Source organism: Phascolarctos cinereus, unplaced genomic scaffold (genome assembly GCF_003287225.1).
Source record: "Phascolarctos cinereus isolate Bilbo 61053 unplaced genomic scaffold, phaCin_HiC Scaffold_2;HRSCAF=192, whole genome shotgun sequence".
Lineage (NCBI taxonomy): Eukaryota > Metazoa > Chordata > Mammalia > Diprotodontia > Phascolarctidae > Phascolarctos > Phascolarctos cinereus.
In genome coordinates, this window is record NW_027555625.1 from 162,148,603 (window position 1) to 162,166,270 (window position 17,668).

The 17,668-nt window shown below is 36.6% G+C and overlaps 1 protein-coding gene across 2 annotated transcripts in view; it reads left to right on the forward strand.

Annotated features, from left to right (window-relative positions):
• Nucleotides 1–17,653, forward strand: part of KIF16B (kinesin family member 16B) — a 350,941-nt gene extending 333,288 nt beyond the window's left edge. For both annotated transcript variants that reach the window (XM_020986360.2, XM_078149707.1), the window contains one exon: nt 16,568–17,653. In XM_020986360.2, the coding sequence (XP_020842019.1) occupies nt 16,568–16,726 (159 nt within the window). In that variant the 3' untranslated portion in view covers nt 16,727–17,653. The remainder of the gene's footprint in view (nt 1–16,567) is intronic.
• Nucleotides 17,654–17,668: the final 15 nt, after the last annotated feature.

Sequence of the window (17,668 nt, forward strand, 5' to 3'; positions counted from 1 at the left end):
TATAGTCAGAAAGGCCAGCAAGTTATCTATTGAGGTAATGTAGATATGAGGTGTTAAGTACCTAGATTGCCATTTTCACAAAATAATAGATTTCTTACTTCTGATATCATGCTGTCTATACAGACTGTCCCAAAAGTCTTGGTGCAGTTATGAGCTTTAATAGGTGAAAACTACACTGAGACTTTTGGGATACCCTATATTTGGTGACATAAATGCATAATTTGCCTTAAATGGCAAATGGAGCATCTTCCTATCAGTGTGAAAGAGCTATAGGAAAAGAGATGGAAGATAATATGTATATGCCTCTCTCTATATATGAACACACATATATACATACATATTCATATACATTTCAGAGGAGTAGAGAGAAAAGAGGGCCAAGGACAGGTTGTTGGAAAACACTCATGTTAAAAATTTAGGAAGAAAGTAAAGTTCCTACCTTAGGCAACCATTAAGGAAAAGGGGAAAAAAAAGCAAAACAAATTTTCAAATCCTTCCTGGTTTGAGAATTTGTATGGTAAACTCAGAAGGGAAAGAGAATAATCTTAAATGCACACGCACACTCACACACACCCCTAATATACGGGCTTCATATATCAGGATTAAACACTTAAAATTGAGTTAATGAACAAACGATTTGGCCTGAAGTACAACATGGATAGTTGAAATTCTGGAGACCATAGAATATACAATATAACTTCTGATAGATATGCTAGCAGACTGCTTTAGCTTTCTTTCAGTGTGTAATACTAGTATGTTATATGAAATTAGGTCCATTAATTTATAAATATTTATACTTGGAAATCTGGACAAATAAAATCTCCCAATGATAGGGTACTTGGTAAACAAGTTTGTCCTCTACCACTTTTTCCCCTTGGATAATTATAACATTGATTTTATGATAATGTAACATGCAAAATGAATTTTATTGGGTAATTGCTTAATCATTAGAACCATTAAATAACCCCAAAATGTATCCCTATAACTTCTACAATTATTGCTGATATTTCTACCCAAAATTAAAAGCCTTGCTTTTAGAATCATGCTTAATTTAATGTAATATTTTTATAGATCTTAGGATCATAGCTGTAGATTTGGAAAGGTTCTCCAGGGCCCTCTAATCTAACCCCTTCATTTTACAGGTGAAGAAACTGAGGTCCAGGAAGGTTAAGTAATTTACCCAGTCACACAGGTAGTAAGGATCACAGGTAGGATTTTAGTCTAGACCCTCTAACTGTATAGCAAGTTCTTTTTCCATTGGACCCCTTTGCCTCCTTTCTAAATGACATTAACCTTTAATACCAAACATTTCAATAGCTAATTGATTTAGAAGCCCAAGTGAGAGTTTGAAAAGCATTCCTACACTGGGAAATTTGCTTCTAATTCACCCTCTCAAGTAACAACACCTGTGAAATACCTATATCATATTATATGCATCTATATATTATAGATATCTATTATGTTATATTATAACCTATATATTATACATAGTAGTACTTCAAATTTAGTGACCTGATTACCAATGGAAAGTAAAAAAACATAATCACCGTTGGCTGGAAAATGCAAAGTATTTGTTGCTGAAGTATATGTTCCATGATGGGGCTCCTACTTAGATGCCCTCCTTCCCCCTCCTCCCCCAGCACTAGCTGTCATTTGTGATGGTCATGTGTATCTTTTGGCTTCAGCATTATACCATTTAGTTAACTGATAGAAGTTCACTATGATCCTGCAGTGTTTCAGGGAGAGAAAGCACATGGGGCCCAAGTTATCAATGAAGACATTGTTTAGTGGTTTATTACCAGTCAGGTTCTTTTCCCTTCCCAGGAGTTCATAATTTTTATTGTTGAGCCAGATACATACCTGGCATTCTGTTATAATTGATTATACCAGACTCAATAAGTATTGGCCCAAGACCACTGATAAAAGTGAAAATGGTGGACAACTTCTACCCATACATGCAACTTTTATTAAACAGAGTACCTTTTGCTTAGAGATTGAATAGTTCAACAAACATTTATGAAGTGCTTACTACAAGTGAGGTACTGTGGGAGGAGACACAAAGGCAAAATCAGACAGTCTCTGCTCACAAAGAGCTCGTATTCTTCTGAAGGAATGTAACATATGTGCAGATATGTGAAAAAAAGGCATCTAAGGAAGGACTGAGCATCGATTGCTAAGAGGGAAGGTAAGGTCTAGAAAGGATTCATTTCCAATGAACTTTGAAGGAAAATAAGAACTCTGAGAGGTATAGTTGAAAATGGGGGTGAGGAGGGTTAGTTACTAGGGCAGATGCATGAATTTAGGAAATAGAATGTTAAATTCAGAGAAGAGGTACTAATCTACAAACATGACTAGACTTCCTCTATCCTTTTAAAAAAAAGCCCTCCTCTCTTAATTTTGTCAACCCTTCAAGCTATTATTCAATATATCTGCTCTCTTTCTTAACATAACTCCTAATAAGAAAGAAAATAAAAATAAAAACCCTCCTGCTCTCATTGCCTCTTTAAGTGTCATTCTTCAGCATCTTGCAGTCTAATTTCTGACCCTGCCACTCTAGTTAAACTGCCCTCTCAAAGTTTACCAGTGATCTCTTAAATCCAATGGCCTACTCTTATTCCTTATGTTTCTGTACCTCTCTACAATGTTTGATGGATGTTGACCCCCTTCTCCTCCTGGATGCCCTGTCCTTTTTTTTGTGGCACTATTCCTTCCTGTTTCTTCCTTCTGGTATCTTATCATTCTCAGTTCCTTACCAGATCATCTTCACTTCTCATTGGTATTCCCCAAAGCTGCATCCTAGGTTTCTTTTCTGCTCTCTCTTTCTTAGTGATCTCCTCTTATCCCTAGGACTCACTTATTTCAATTTAGATGATTTAGTTTTACATATCTAGCCCTTCTCTTTCTTCTGCTCTCTAGTACTACAGTATCACCAACTACCTTCTGAACATCCTTTGATGTTTCATAGACATCTCAAACTGAGCATGTCCAAAACTCAACCTCTTCCTAACTTTTCTGTTTGTGTCAAGACACAACCATCTCCCCAGTCACTCAGGGTTCATAACTTTGGAGTTGTAATTAACTCTTTCCTCTGCCTTGCTTTCTGTATTCAATCAGTTGCCAAATCTTGTCAATTCTATTTCTATAAATCTTGCATCTGTTCCCCATCTCTCCACTCACAGGGCTACCATTGTAATTCAGGTCCTTGTCACATTACCTGGACTACTATAGTAACCTCCTTATTAGGCTCTCCACCTCCAGTCTCTCCCTTCTCCATTCTATTCTCCACAAAGTTGCCAAATTGATATTCCCAGAACTCTGGTCTGGCCATATACCCCCATGCTCAAAAAATTCTAGTGGCTACCTATTGCATCTAACATCATACAGTCCCCTCTTTAGGATTTTAAATACTTTGCCATCTGACCGGATTTATTTCATGTTTCTCTGGCCTCCTGCATGTTAGTTTCCAGATAAAATTACTTACTTGTTTTCTACTATACACAATGACCCCTTCCCAGCCCATGTGTTTACCCAAGCTATCCCCTATATATAAATGCTCTTTCACTTCACTTCTGCCTCTTGTAATCTCTTTTCATTGAAGTCCTAGTGCTGCCTCCTTACTAGATGAGCCCTTTCACAATCCCCTGAATTGTTGGAGATTTTTCTCACTCAAAATTGTCTTGCATTTACCTTGTATATATTTTATGTCTACTTACTAAACTACATGTTTACCCAGAGCAGAATGTAAGCTTCTCGAGGCAAGGGACTATTTGTGCCTTTTTTTGTCTTTGTAACCCCAGTTCCTAGCATAGAGCCTGACATATATTAAGCCCATAGTAAATATTTTTGCAATTTCCAATGAAGATAATAATGGGAAGGATCATAGAGAAACCCAGCTCTCCTATATAAACTCCAACAAATTTCTGAATACTGTCCTAGAAAAGCCAATGATAAAGAAAAATGAAAAGATTCTTTAAGTGAACTCCTCTATCCAATCCAGAACTGAATGAAAAAGATATCAAGAAACCAATGGAGGCGGACAGGAGGCTTTCACCAGGTAAGCCAGTGTGACCATGGATAAAAGTGGAAGACAGTACAGCAAGGGAGAAAAGCCATTCCAAGGAAACCAACACAAGTTCCCATAGTTGGAACCACTCTGAGTCATGTGGTCACTTGCCAATGCAAATTATTAGTGACTTGAAGCTCCCATTCTGCCTTTTCAGAACAGAGGTGGAGACAGATGTAGCCCTTGTAGGTGACTAGGAAGAGAGACCAATAATGAGGGATCTGTCCATGTTCTCCTGAGAGCTTTGTGGAAGACAGAGACAATCCAGTACATTGGCTCTAGTACAAGGTAGACTGTGAAGGAAACCAAAGCTCAGTATCCCCATGGAACTTATCAAGACCATAGCAGAGGATGTAACTCCCAAATGGAATCATGCCAGGAGAAAAAGTACAGCTAAGGTCAGAACTTCAGTGACCAGATAAAGAGAGAGAAAGAAGCAAGCCAAGGATTGAGTTATCAAGCCTGATACCAGTCACCCCATCTAAATTAGCAATGGCAGTAGGATAAATACCGCAGAAAGGACAAAACCAGGAGTGGGGAACCTGCAGCCTTGAGGCCACATGTGGCCTTCTAGGTCCTTAGATGTGGCATTTTGGCTGAGTCCAAGTTTTATAGAACAAATCCTTTTATTAAGGGGATTTGTTCTGTGAAGTTTGGATTCAGTCAAAGGGCCACATGTGGCCTCAGGGCCACAGGTTCCCCATCCCTGGACAAGACCAAACAAGGCCTATGCAACACATCTAAAATTCCAGAGGGCTTTGATCCAAGCACAAATTAGCAAACCAAGAAGCAAAGCTGAAAATATGAGTAAACAAGGAAAAAAAAATGAAGAAATACTGTGGGTTAAGAGAAGTCCAAGGCTTATATACAGAAGAAAATAACTTCACAACAACAAAAAGCAGAGCCTCAGAGGAAAAAGGGGGGAAAAAAGCTTGCATACAAGGACTACACAAATAGATAGAAAAAATTAAAAAGAAAAATAAGAAATTAGAAATAAAATAAGTTCAGGAAGAAGAAATTGAAAGGAGACTAAATGACATAGAAAAATAGGTAGAAAATCTTGCCCACATAGTGTACTTCCTTAAAAAAAAAAAAGGAACAAGCAGACTCGATGACTGTTAGATAAGAAATATTGAAACAAAGTCAAAAGATTGAAAAAAACAGGAAAATGTAAGGAATCTGTAATCAAAAGCAACTAAATACAGACTGAGATCATTTAAGACTCATTGTACTCCCTGAAAACTATGACAAAACAAAAAACCTAAATACCTTATTTCAAGGAATCATAAAAGGAAACTGCCTACATCTATTAAAGTCAAAGAGCAAAGTGAAAGTGGAATGATTCTATCAGTTATCTTCTTAAAGAAACTACAAGCCCAAATCACCAAAGAATATTATAGCCAAAGTCAAGAGCATCTGAATTGAAGAAAAAAATTCTATAAACAATCAGGAAGATATCAAGTATGGAGGAAATGTAGTCATAATCAAAGAATCACACATTAACTCATAAAAGAGAAAATCTTGTAATGCAATATTTCAAGAAGCAAAATATAAAGACTTACAGCCAACTATAACTTCCAGTGAAAAGGCCAGTTTCAATGAAACTATTATAGTTGGGAACCCCCAATATGCCCCTTTTCAGACTTAGAAATATCTAACAAAAAGATAAACAGAAAAAAAAATCAAGGGCATGAATAGAATTTTAGATAAGTTGCATATGTTAGATCTCTGGCAGTTACTTAATGGGAATAGAAAATTACACACACACATATTCACAATGCACGACACCTTTACAAAAATTGAGCAAGTCCTTGGACATGAAAACCTCAAAAACTTCCAAAAAAGCACACCTATTAAATACAACCTTTACTAACAAGCAAGGCAATAAAACTCATAACCAATAAAGTACCTTTGAAGAAAGGATTCGAATTTAAATGGGTATTAGATTATTTAGTGGCAAAGAATGAATCATAGGCACAATAGAAAAATAAAGAACAACTTAACTAAGAATATTAGAAAAATTCCAAAAATCTAAAATAAAAGAAAAAACAGAAATTCTTAAAATAAGAGATAAAATTGAAGACAAAAAAAAGAATTTAAAAATAAGTAGAAGCTGGGTTCTTTTCATAATAAAATGTGTTAACTGTTAGCTATTCTAATTTTAAGACAGAGTTGGTAAAACCAAGTTTCCACCATCAAAAATGAAAATTAACAACAAATGAAAAGGAGTTAAAGGAAATTATTAGAAACTATTTGACCTAATTATATACCTATAAAAATGTTACACTAAATAAAATGAGTATTTATAAAAATGTAACCAGATTAAAAGAAATAGAAGTTGATTAATCCAGTCTCAGAAAAATAAATTCAGTAAGACATAAACCCCCCCCAAAAAAAATACTCCAGACCAAATGGATTTCGAAGTGAATTCAACCAAACATTCAAAGAATAATTAGTTCCAATATTATATCGATTGTTAGCAAAAATAGGGGGAAAGGGATTTTACCAAACTTATATAAGAGCTTTATGGTGCTAATGCTCAAACTTAAGAAGAACAACAACAAAAAAAACCAAAACTGTAAACAAATATCTCTAATGAACAGGGAAACTACATTGTATTTTAAAAAAAATCATAGACAATAAAAAATACCCATATTTAGTATATATGTACTAATGACCTAATATCAAAGAACATCAGTACAAAAATACTAAATAAAATATTAGCAAATAGGTTACAACAGCATATTTTAAAAAGAATATACATTGTGACCAGGCTGGATTTATTCCAGGACTACATGACTGGTTCAATATTAGGAATGCTATTTATGTTATAGACTATATTAATAACAAAAATAGCCATTCAGTAGGTACATGAAAAATATCCTTTTATGTTATGGATGTTAAAAAGGCTAGGAATAAAACAAATTGTAATAATAACAATAATAATAATGGCACTCTAAGATATGCAAAGTTCTTTACAAATATAACAACAATAACAATAGCTAGAATTTATAAAGTACTTTAAGGTTTGCAAAGCCCTTTACACATATTTTATTTGATCTTTACAACAAACCGGGAGGTAGGTGCTATTATTTTCCCCAATTTACAGATGAGGAAATTGAGGTAGACACAATTTAAGTAACTTGCCCAGGGTCAAGTAAATGACTGAGACCAGAATCAAATCAAATAGGGATAAAGGATGGGATAAGGGACCACAGGAGATAAAATGGACAGTTTTTTATTGTATAAAATTTAATTATTTCTTCTTGTACAAATGTGCCATTCAGTTAGAATTTGAGAAGGGAAATAATTAACAGGGAAAACTCTTTGTGGCATTTTTTTTCTGTTTGAACATGGGATGGATAAGGATTAAGCCTGTGATGCCATTGCTATAAGGAGTTCTCTCTATCACTTCGGGTTGGTATCTTCTCTTCAACTTATAGTATTAGAAAATTGCCTAGAGCAAGGAGAGGTTAAGGGATTTGCCTGACATGTTAGAAGTCAGACTTAAACCCATATTTTCTTTACTTTGTGGCCAACTCTCTATCCACTGTCCCACTTACTCTGACTTTCAATGTCTAGAAATCTGTTGTTTGAAAAATATAGGGGAAAATCGGTACAAATCTATAATAAGAGCCATTCCCAGTAGAATAAGTGGTCAAAGCATATGAACAGGCAGTTCTTAAAAGAAAGGCAAGCTATTAACAACATGAAAAAGTGTTCCATATCACTAATAGTAGAAATACAAGATTATAAAAACTCCGAAGTTCTGCCTTACAGCCATCAGATTGGCTATGGAAAGAAGCACATGCTATTACAATGTTGGTAGAGTGGTGAAGTGGTTCATGAATGAAGTAATCATCCTGGAAAGCAATTTTAACAATACACAAAAGGTCACTAAATTGTGTGTACCCTTCAACCCATTACTTTGATACCCCAAAAAGATGATAGAGAGAATAGGGCCATATGTACAAAGATATTTATAACATCACTTTTTGTTATGGCAAAAAACTAGTAACAAAGTGGTTTCACATCAGGTAGAGAATGGTTGAACAAATTATAGTAGCTTAACACAGTGCTTAGCACCTAGTAGGTGATTAATAAATGTTTATTATTGATAAGTGAATATAGTGGAATATTATTGTACTATAAGTAATTATGAAAGCAATAGATTCAAAGAAACATAGTACGATTTCTATGAACTGATGCAGAGTGAAGTGAGCAGAACCAGTTATTTGTACAATAACTGCAACATCATAAAGGAAAACAAATAAATGAACAACTGTGATTTCAGACCAAATACCATTGCAGACACCTGATGATAAGCTGTGTTTTTCCTACCTCTTAGCATAGAAGTGAAGGAATAGAAGTGCAGAGTGAGACAAATTTTCAGGCCCAGCCAATGTGTGAATTTATTTTTATGACTAATTTGTTATGAAGAAAGACTTTTTGTTTTGGAAGGGTACTTAAATTGGAGTGATAATGATTTAAAAGGAAAGAAAAAAGCATTATTGAATAAAGTATGTGGAAGAGAGTAATGTGAAATACCACTAGAAATAATAGATTGCAACCAGCATATGGTGGTAATTAAGTATCAGCCTAAGGAGTTTGAATTTTATTGCAAAGGCAATAGGGAGCCACTGAAGGTTTGTAAGAAGAGTAGACTATTTGTCTTTGCTGAAGTTATTTTATGTTGTCTTAGAGAAGATGTTTTGGTGTTTTTAAAATGTCTTCAGCCTAAGGTTTCTTATTAGTTATTGATGTCACATTTTAAGCAATTAGTTCCCTAAGATTTCCATTCCATAGAAGGGAGAGGTGGCCAGATCAGGTGCTGGGCAGAAATTGAGGGTGAAGGTTGTGCAGATTCTGAGAAGGTCTTGTAAAGCCTTTATATACCTAAGAGTTTAAAACCAGGAAACTGGGTGTGCTAACACCATGAGTAAGAAGAGTATAGTGGAAAGAATGTTCTGGTTAGGGACAGAAGACTTGGAGCTTAAGCAAGTTAGTTAACCTCTCAGAATATTTTCTCATCTGTAAAATGGAGGTATTACTAATATAATAAGATAATAGTATTCCTTTACAAGGTAATTAAGAGGGAAAAAAAACTTTAAACTTGCTACCTGTTAATATAGTATATGTAATTGAGAGGCAACATGTTGTACTGGGTAAAGGACTGGCTTTAGTGTCAGGAGATCTGTGTTCAAATCCTTTCTTTTTCTTTTTTTTTTTTAAGCTAACATTTATATAGGACTTTGTGGTTTACAAAGTGATTTACATATTTTAATTCATTTAATCCTTACAACAACCCCCAAACTCCATATTCATTACTTTAGGTCCTGTACTCAAGTGGTGTCAAACTCAAAGTAGAAAAAGGGGGCAACTAAATCTTGCGTAAGGATCCTTTGCAGGCATATTGACTTAGAAAACCACACATGAACATTACTTATGTTGTACTTTTATTTATTTTGTTAAATATCTCCCAATTACATTTAATCTAGGGTCCCACTGACTCAGAAGTATTGCAGGCAGTATCCCCTGGACTGCATGTTTGATACCTTTGCTGTGCTCTTTATAATGCTCATCTAGTTATGACATATCTTACCTCTTACACATATTAGTTGTGTGGCTATTGGCCTAAGACTGTAAGTTACAGAGGAATTACCAAAATGCTTTAGTAGAGGAAGGTTCTACAGTGGGGGTGAAATTGGGGATGAAATCACAGGTCCAGACCAAAATACATCTTTTTTTTCTTTTTACCAAACCTCTATTTTCATATTTGCAGTGGTATCAAGAATACCTCTTGAAGTATTCTATCAATGAAAATTAGCATGTGCTCTGCAACTTGACGTCTTAGGGATTCTGAGGACATTTAGAAAATTTGGATAGGGCAGTATATGGACAGTAAGTGTCAGAAGCAGGATTTGAATACATATCTTCCTGTCTGGGACCAGCTTTCTAACCAGAAAGTCATGCTGTCTGTCTCTCATAAAACCTATTTGTTATATGTAATATATATGTATATTTAATAACGTATTTAGATGGATAAATGAGATGTACTAGTTATTATCTTAACAGTCTCTGGCACATACTAGACCCATAATACATGTTTATTGATTGAACATCTTTGTTGTTATTCCTACCATGATATGTTGTCATTGTGTCTTCTTCAGCTGGATCTGGAAGGAACAAGCTTCCTTGGAATATCACTTTGCCATAGTTGTTGGGAGCATTAAACAGCCCTAGTCTAGACTCCACAAAGTATTTCCATAGTGATGCTGAAAGCCTTTTCTCACTATCTTTAAGTCAGTCAGTTAATGATGAATTTTCAAGCAGCCTGGTAAATGAAACACCTAATCTTTATTAGACTGATACTTGTCTTTAGGCTGTTACCATGCTTCATAGCTTCTGAGGACAATGAATACCACTGAGCTGTGTTCTATATGAATATGTCACCACTGAAAGTAGGATAAGGTCCCATTTAATTTTCAGAGAGCATTTCCATTTTAATAACTTCAATAACTTTAAATTAAATTATGGATTTATGTTAAATTTTATAAAAATGGAGTGCTTCCCACAGCAATGAGATAGCAAGAGAAGCATTAAAATGGCATTGCTGAGTTTATGTATAGCACAGGAAATGAACAGTAGGGCCACAATTACAGGTGTGAACTCTATTAAAATAGTAATTTTTTAATAGCATAAAATGGCCACAATATTACCATTCAGCTAATTAAAATAGATGGAAAGTAGCATAGCCGTATCAGTAGACAGGAAGTCTGGAGTCCTTCAAAGCTTTCTGAATGGTTTCTATATTGATTACCTGAAATTTAAGTTAAATTTGGGGAGGTTAAGTAAGCATAGATTGCATATGGAACTCCCTTCAAGGTTGAACCCTTAAAGGTTGTGGAAATAGCAGACTGTACTAAAGGGCAGTGCTAGTGACCACTTATTAAACTTCTTGGTTGGAGAGGTGAATAGAGTCAATTCCGACCTGCATTATTTCCTTAGTTTGAAGAACAAAGCATTTTGCTAAATCCTGGTGATAATAACTGTTCTTCATGTGACCATAAAATTTGCAAAGTACTTCATATAGATAACCTCATCTGAGCCTCACAACCACTTTGGGAGATAGATATTATAGGTACTATTATACTCATTTCACAGATGAGGAAATAGAGGATCATAGAGGTTAAATCACTTGCCAGTGGTTCACTCATTCATTTAATTAAGATTTATTAAGCACCATGCTGTGGGAAAGGTATCATGCTAGGTGCCAAGGATACCAAAACAAAACTGTGGTATGTGATTCTGTGGGGTGGGAAGCATTATAATATTTACACAGGTAAGTTACTGCAAAGTATTTTCTCTGCAATGGGGCGAGAATGCCAATAACTGGGGGAATGGGAATGTGGAAGAGACCCCATTGAGGAGCTGGCATCTGAGCAGTGCCTCAAAAGAAGCCAGGGATTCAAAGGGATAGAGGGGAGCAAGGAATGGGCCTAGCAAAGGCACACAGAGGGGGAGAATAGAATGTTGTATATGTCTTACAAATTCGTAAAATCAGACAAAAACTTCTAACACAGATGTTCCTGACAACTCCAGGCTGTGGAAAGAAGGAGATAGTGGGCACTGTGCCCCCCTCCCCCCTTTGGCAATCCACCAGTAAAATGGAAGCTCATTAAGGGAAGGAAATGTTTGCCTTTTTATGTACAGTAACTACTGCAGTTACTTGGTAGGACATTATGCTTAGTAAATATTTGTTGAGAGTCAAGTTGAATGGAATCAGTTCAGGCCATAAAGAACATTATATTAGAGCAAAATTTATATACAGGCAAAGTAGGGTTCCATGTACAAAGCATGATTGGAGGTGTAAGTGCTACAAGGCCCTATCATCCCTGGATTATCAACCTTATTGGCTTGCAGTAGGAGACTACCATCCCTGAAAATGCCCCTTGGTTAGATAAAAAAAGGTCTACCATCTCTGGAAGTCCAATGTTGATATGCACCTTTGGGACATGGTTCTTTCTTTCCTGGGAAGAGAAGAAGACAATTTCTGTGCTTCTGTTAGCATGTCAGCATGATTGATTTAGCACATCGATTCCTACCTTGGAAGGCATAGAGGAGTCAGGTTATTAAGGGGTCAAACCTAAGCCAGGAAAATTTAAGTTAGGCAGGTGTGTTTGGGAGCGCCAATGTAGTGCAGAAGTTGTGTCCTCTCTTAGCTGCATGGTTTCTTTGTCCGTTTCTGATATTTTACTCAACCTACACCTAATCTTGTGATTGGGATGTTGTGCTGAACTGTTTTTTTTCCTCTTCCTCCCACTTTTAGTCTTTGATGTAAGTGATTAATCTCTAGGTAGGGAAAGGAGGAAACTTACATTGTAAAATATAGGTTATTGAGAAAGAATATGTCAGTAACATTTATTTTTATAAATAAACATTAAATATTTTCCTTTTTTTAAAAAAAAGTGATATTTTTGTGAAGTCAAACTATTAACGTAACATATGCCTCACTTTATGCAATAGGTGTATTTATCGAATATCTATAATATATTCATAGAACCACAGATCCAGAACTGGAAAGAGGTCTTAGAGGCCATGTTGTTCAACCTCCTTGTTTTACAGATAAGGAAACTGTGACCCAGAGCAGGTTAGTGACTTGCCCAAGGTCACAACGAGGTGGGATTTGAATCCAGGTGATCTGACTCTAGAACTAGTGCTATTTCCACTGTACCAAATTATTAATCATATTATATTTTCAGTATACTTAGGAAATCAGCTGTTTAAAGGAAATAATTATTTCAGCTATTAAGTAGAAAATTTATCTTATAAGTGAATAATCATCCCCTAATTTATTGGTTTGATCTAATCAAATTTGTAAGTGGATTTTCATCAAGATATCCCTATGTTAAATCTAGATAGAGCTATGGGCATTAACCCAGCAGCCTTTTGCTGTATTCTTTTATTGTGTACATAATCTGATAACTGCTAGTGTTTTGGCCAGGAAGGTGCCCTAATACTTGGCTACATGAACTTTATTTTGATCTTCCTATAATCCTTCCTTTTTATCCTTCAGGCTTTATTGGGTCCTTCCTGTTAAGAGACCCTACTTTGTGAACTAATTATGACAAATATTGACACAGCATCTGTTTCCAACTTTAAATTACCTTCTAGTCTATAGGAATTCATCTGGAAGGCATAATTGTGATAAAAAAAAATTTCTGCACATTAATGCAACTTGTGGGAAGCTTAAAAAAAATTGTAGCCAAGCTGTTGAGCACCATGGCTCAGTACCTGCTCATATAACGGTGCTTACATAAATGTGTATGTGTGAGTGGGGCTATATGCATGTGAATGAGTTAGAAAGATGGTTAAGAGTCAGTTCCATCTACATTTAATATTAATAATAACTAGAGTTTATATAGCATTTTATGATTTCAAAAGTACTTTATAAATATTACCTCATTTGATCTTCATAACAAAGTAAGGAGTGTCAACAGGAAATCGCAACTTCACAAAACATCCATTAAAATCTGGGTTTATTACAAGAGAAATGAACAGGCATGTGGAACCCTGTGCAAGTGCAAAGAGTTCACAATTCAAACAGAAGCTTGCAGGACCCAGATCTTTTGACCCTAAGTTCAGGACTGTTTCTACTTTTCTGCCCTGACTTCTTTCAGAAAAGGAGAATTAATGCTTGGAGCCTGATAGAGGCAGCTGAGCTCCAGTTATTCTGGGACCTGTGTTACTAGACAGATATTTTTATGCCATGAATCCATATTTGTCTTAGGTCATTTCTAGATGTGCTGTAAAGTTAGTTATCTCATTTACCCAGACTCAGAAAATGTGGAAAAGATGCCTTTAATCAACTCCCCATATTATAGAAAATCCTGACCTGACACAGAAGCTGGCCTCAGCTTGCACACCTACTTCTTTGCAGCTTTGCAGAGTGTCGACATCTGGTGTTATCCACATCGTCTTAGGGCAATGTTCCAGATGCTTGGGTTATTAAAGTCGAAGCAGTACTTGTAACACTGAAACAAACATTCAAACAAACAAACAGGGTTTATAGCAGTAATTTTGGTTAGTCAGGGTGTCTTTCTTTTGCTAATTGTACAACTTGTAAACGATATGTAAATATTAGCTTTATGGTTTTGGTCCTCTTGTCATCAGTACTTCCTTTCCCATAGTTTTCTTGATGCATTCCCAAGCAGACACTGATCATTTAGGGTTGTAAAGGTGCTGATCAGCAGCAGATGGATTAGGGTTATTTTTTTTTTTAGGTTTTGTTTCCACAATAGCCAATATAAAAGAGAAGTGACAGAGGAGTGCTTTTTCACCAATGTCTTATATAATAAGGTTACAGTAGATCATCAATAGCTTTGAGTATTTCTTTTAGTAACATATTGTAGGTCTGGGGTGATATTCCTGCCCACAGCTGAGTTTCCCTAAATCCATCAACTCACACCACTACCCTCTCAGTCACTCAGGTGATTCTGAGACTCCCCAGTCTCACCCCACTTAAGTTTCTCTATCCCATTGTTCCTACCCTCAGACATGGTCTCCCTTGCTAACTGCACCCTCCCACCAGACCTACAGACACAGTGCCCTAGAGGAATTTTGGAACTCCTAGGTGGAGCTGTGGATAGAGCTTTGGACCTGGAGTCAGGAAGACCTGCGTTCAAATTTGCCTACAGACATTTACTAACTGTGTGACCCTTAGGAAGTCTTTAATGGTTGTCTGCCTCAGTTTCCTTATCTGTCAAATGGAGATAATAATGGCACCTGGCTCCCAGGGTTGTGAGGATGCAGTGACATAGTATTTGTAAAATGCTTTGCAAACCTTAAAGCTCTACGTTAGACATTAGGTGCTGTCATCATCATTAGCCAGGCACCAACATGTCATGGCGGGTAAGGCCCCATTACATCTGGCTGGTCTGATGCCATGCTCTTTTAGTCAGGCCATTTTGTAATCTGCCTTTGACTCCCCCACACCCACCAGTCTCTTGATCTGGGAACTGTAATCAAATCAATATAACCACTGTTACTGAAAAACACATCGCCCCTCACCTCCCTGTTGTCACACTCTCCATCCTGTGACTTCCCACATCAAAATGCCTTTCCCTGGCTACCACTCTGCTAAATTTGTTGTCTCCTCTAATCAGACTGAAATCTCCTGGAGGGCAGAGACTGTCGTTCTTTTGTATTTGTATCTACTGCAGCGCTTAACACAATTCCTGGGCTTGCTGGTTGTTTGGTGTTTTTCAGTTGTCTGACTCTCCATGACCCCATTTGGGATTTTCTTGGCAGAGATGCTGGAGTAGTTTGCCATTTCTTCTCCAGGTCATTTTATAGAGGAAGAAACTAAGGCAAACAGAGTTAAGTAACTTGCCCAGGGTCACATAGCTAGTGTAGGTGTCTGAAGCCAGATTTGAACTCAGGAAGAGGAGTCTTCTTGACTCCAGGCCTGGCGCTCTACACACTGTGCTACCTACCTATCCTTACTTGACCTCCTCCTTAGTTATGGCTCTCTAGCCTAGCCTATGACAACATCCTCCTTTTTGGTCTCCATGCTTTGAGTTTCTTCTCACTCCAACCCACCCTCCAGGCAGCCACTCCAAAGTGTGCTACTTAATAAATGCTCATTGGTTGATACATAGCATGTTAAAAGCTGGAGTGCAGTTTAAATGAAGCCAAATCTAAGACATTCATTTTACAGATGAATTGACCTAAATAAAAACGACTTCCAAGGTCAAACAGGTGGTTAGTGTCAGAATTGGGATTAGCACCCAGATGTCTTAATTCCCAATTGCATCATATGTTGAGAGTTGGAAGGGTCCTTAGAGATCATCTGATATCTAACTGAGATGTATAAGTGACTTGTTTAAGGTCACCAGGTACTAAATAGAAGGAATGTTTCTTGAATCCAGTTCCTCTAATGAAAATTCTGTGCTTTTTCCAATCCACTATGTCACTTCAGAGTAGGCAAGTTAAAAATCTATGGAACTATACTAACAATAACTTCATATTCTGTTACCTGCTACATGATAAGAAAGAAATAGCCACATTTTCTATAACAAATTATTTATAGATTCATAGGGTGAGTGGTACAAGGGACCTTAGTCATCAGGTAGCCTAAGCCCCCATTTTACAGATGAAATAATTGAGGCCTAAAGAAGGTAAAGTAAGTGATTTGCCTCTGGTCTCACCAGTGATAAGTGGCCCAGCCAGGTCTAGCCCAATTCCTCTCCCTCCAAACAAGTCTTATACTCTTCCTTCTATGCCTTGGGTGGTCACAGGTGAAGTGTTTTGGAGCTCCTCTTCACTTAGAGATTTCTCATTGTTTTTTTCACTATATTTAACGAGGATGATGGCATTCTGTAGCATTCGTGGGAATTGTCTGCTCTTGCAAAGCCTTTTTTTCCCCATAATTTATCTTCACTATAACCTCAACCAATGGATTTATGCTCTCTGAACATGTTTTAAAATGTCTTTCCTCCACAGCAATACCTCAGGAATTTTTTCAATGTGATGCTTCAATCTGCAACATCCCCATTACAGCTCGACAAAGTGGGCCTGACTCTGTCGAAGCACACCATCTGTGAGTTCTCCCCATTCTTTAAAAAAGGCGTCTTTGACTACAGCAGCCATGGAACTGGCTAGAGCCGAGCCCGAGCCCAGCGCAAACGCAGTGCCTTCCTTTAGCAAGACTCCTCCTGAAATACAGAGAAAATCCTCATGCAAGAGTCTCAGCCAAACTCTTCGCAGCTGAAAACAGATATGCAACACTTCTTTCCTTTAACTTTTAACGTTTTTCCTACTTAGTGCCTGTGTTTGGGAATAGAATGTTGTACCATTTGTTTCTACCCGTGGTTTCCATGGCAAGGCACAGTCACTGTTCAACCCCAGGTGAATCCAGCTCCTTCCTATTGCTCAGACAATTCATTTCTTCACTTTGCTTCACTTTGGCTTTTGCTCTCCAAATCTAGCTTACCATTTTAGAGAACCTGGGAAATATCTCATTTCCTTCTTTGCTAAGATGTATCCTCATATCCCCTTCCATTAGATCATATTAGCATTTCTTCCCAAGAAAGACATCTTTAATTACTTGATTTTATTGTTTGTTTATTTTCCTCTTGGACTGACAGCTTTTGTATAATACCCAGAAGTTGATGTTTACAAAGAACTTCATGTTCTGCAAGAGAATTTTAAGGCAAATCATGTCTCAAGTCTTCCATGCTTGACTATTTGGATGTAATGTAAGCTGCATCATTTGATACGGACATATGTGAAACACATGCGGATAGGATATTCATTTGACCTTGTTAAGTCAAAATGTCTGTTTTCTAATTTCTTAGAAGGTACTTTTCATGCACTCTCTGCTTTCTCAGTAAAGCATAATGCGAGTGCATAGCAACTCATATATTTTTAAAAGATACGTTGTTCATGTTTATGTTATATTCTCTATAAGTTGAAATATTAGAATTTACAATGTTTTACTAAATAATACTTAAATTACTCAGGACTTATGTGGAATTTCACATACATATAAATATATATATAGATATAGATATAGATATATATCTATAGATATATAGATATATA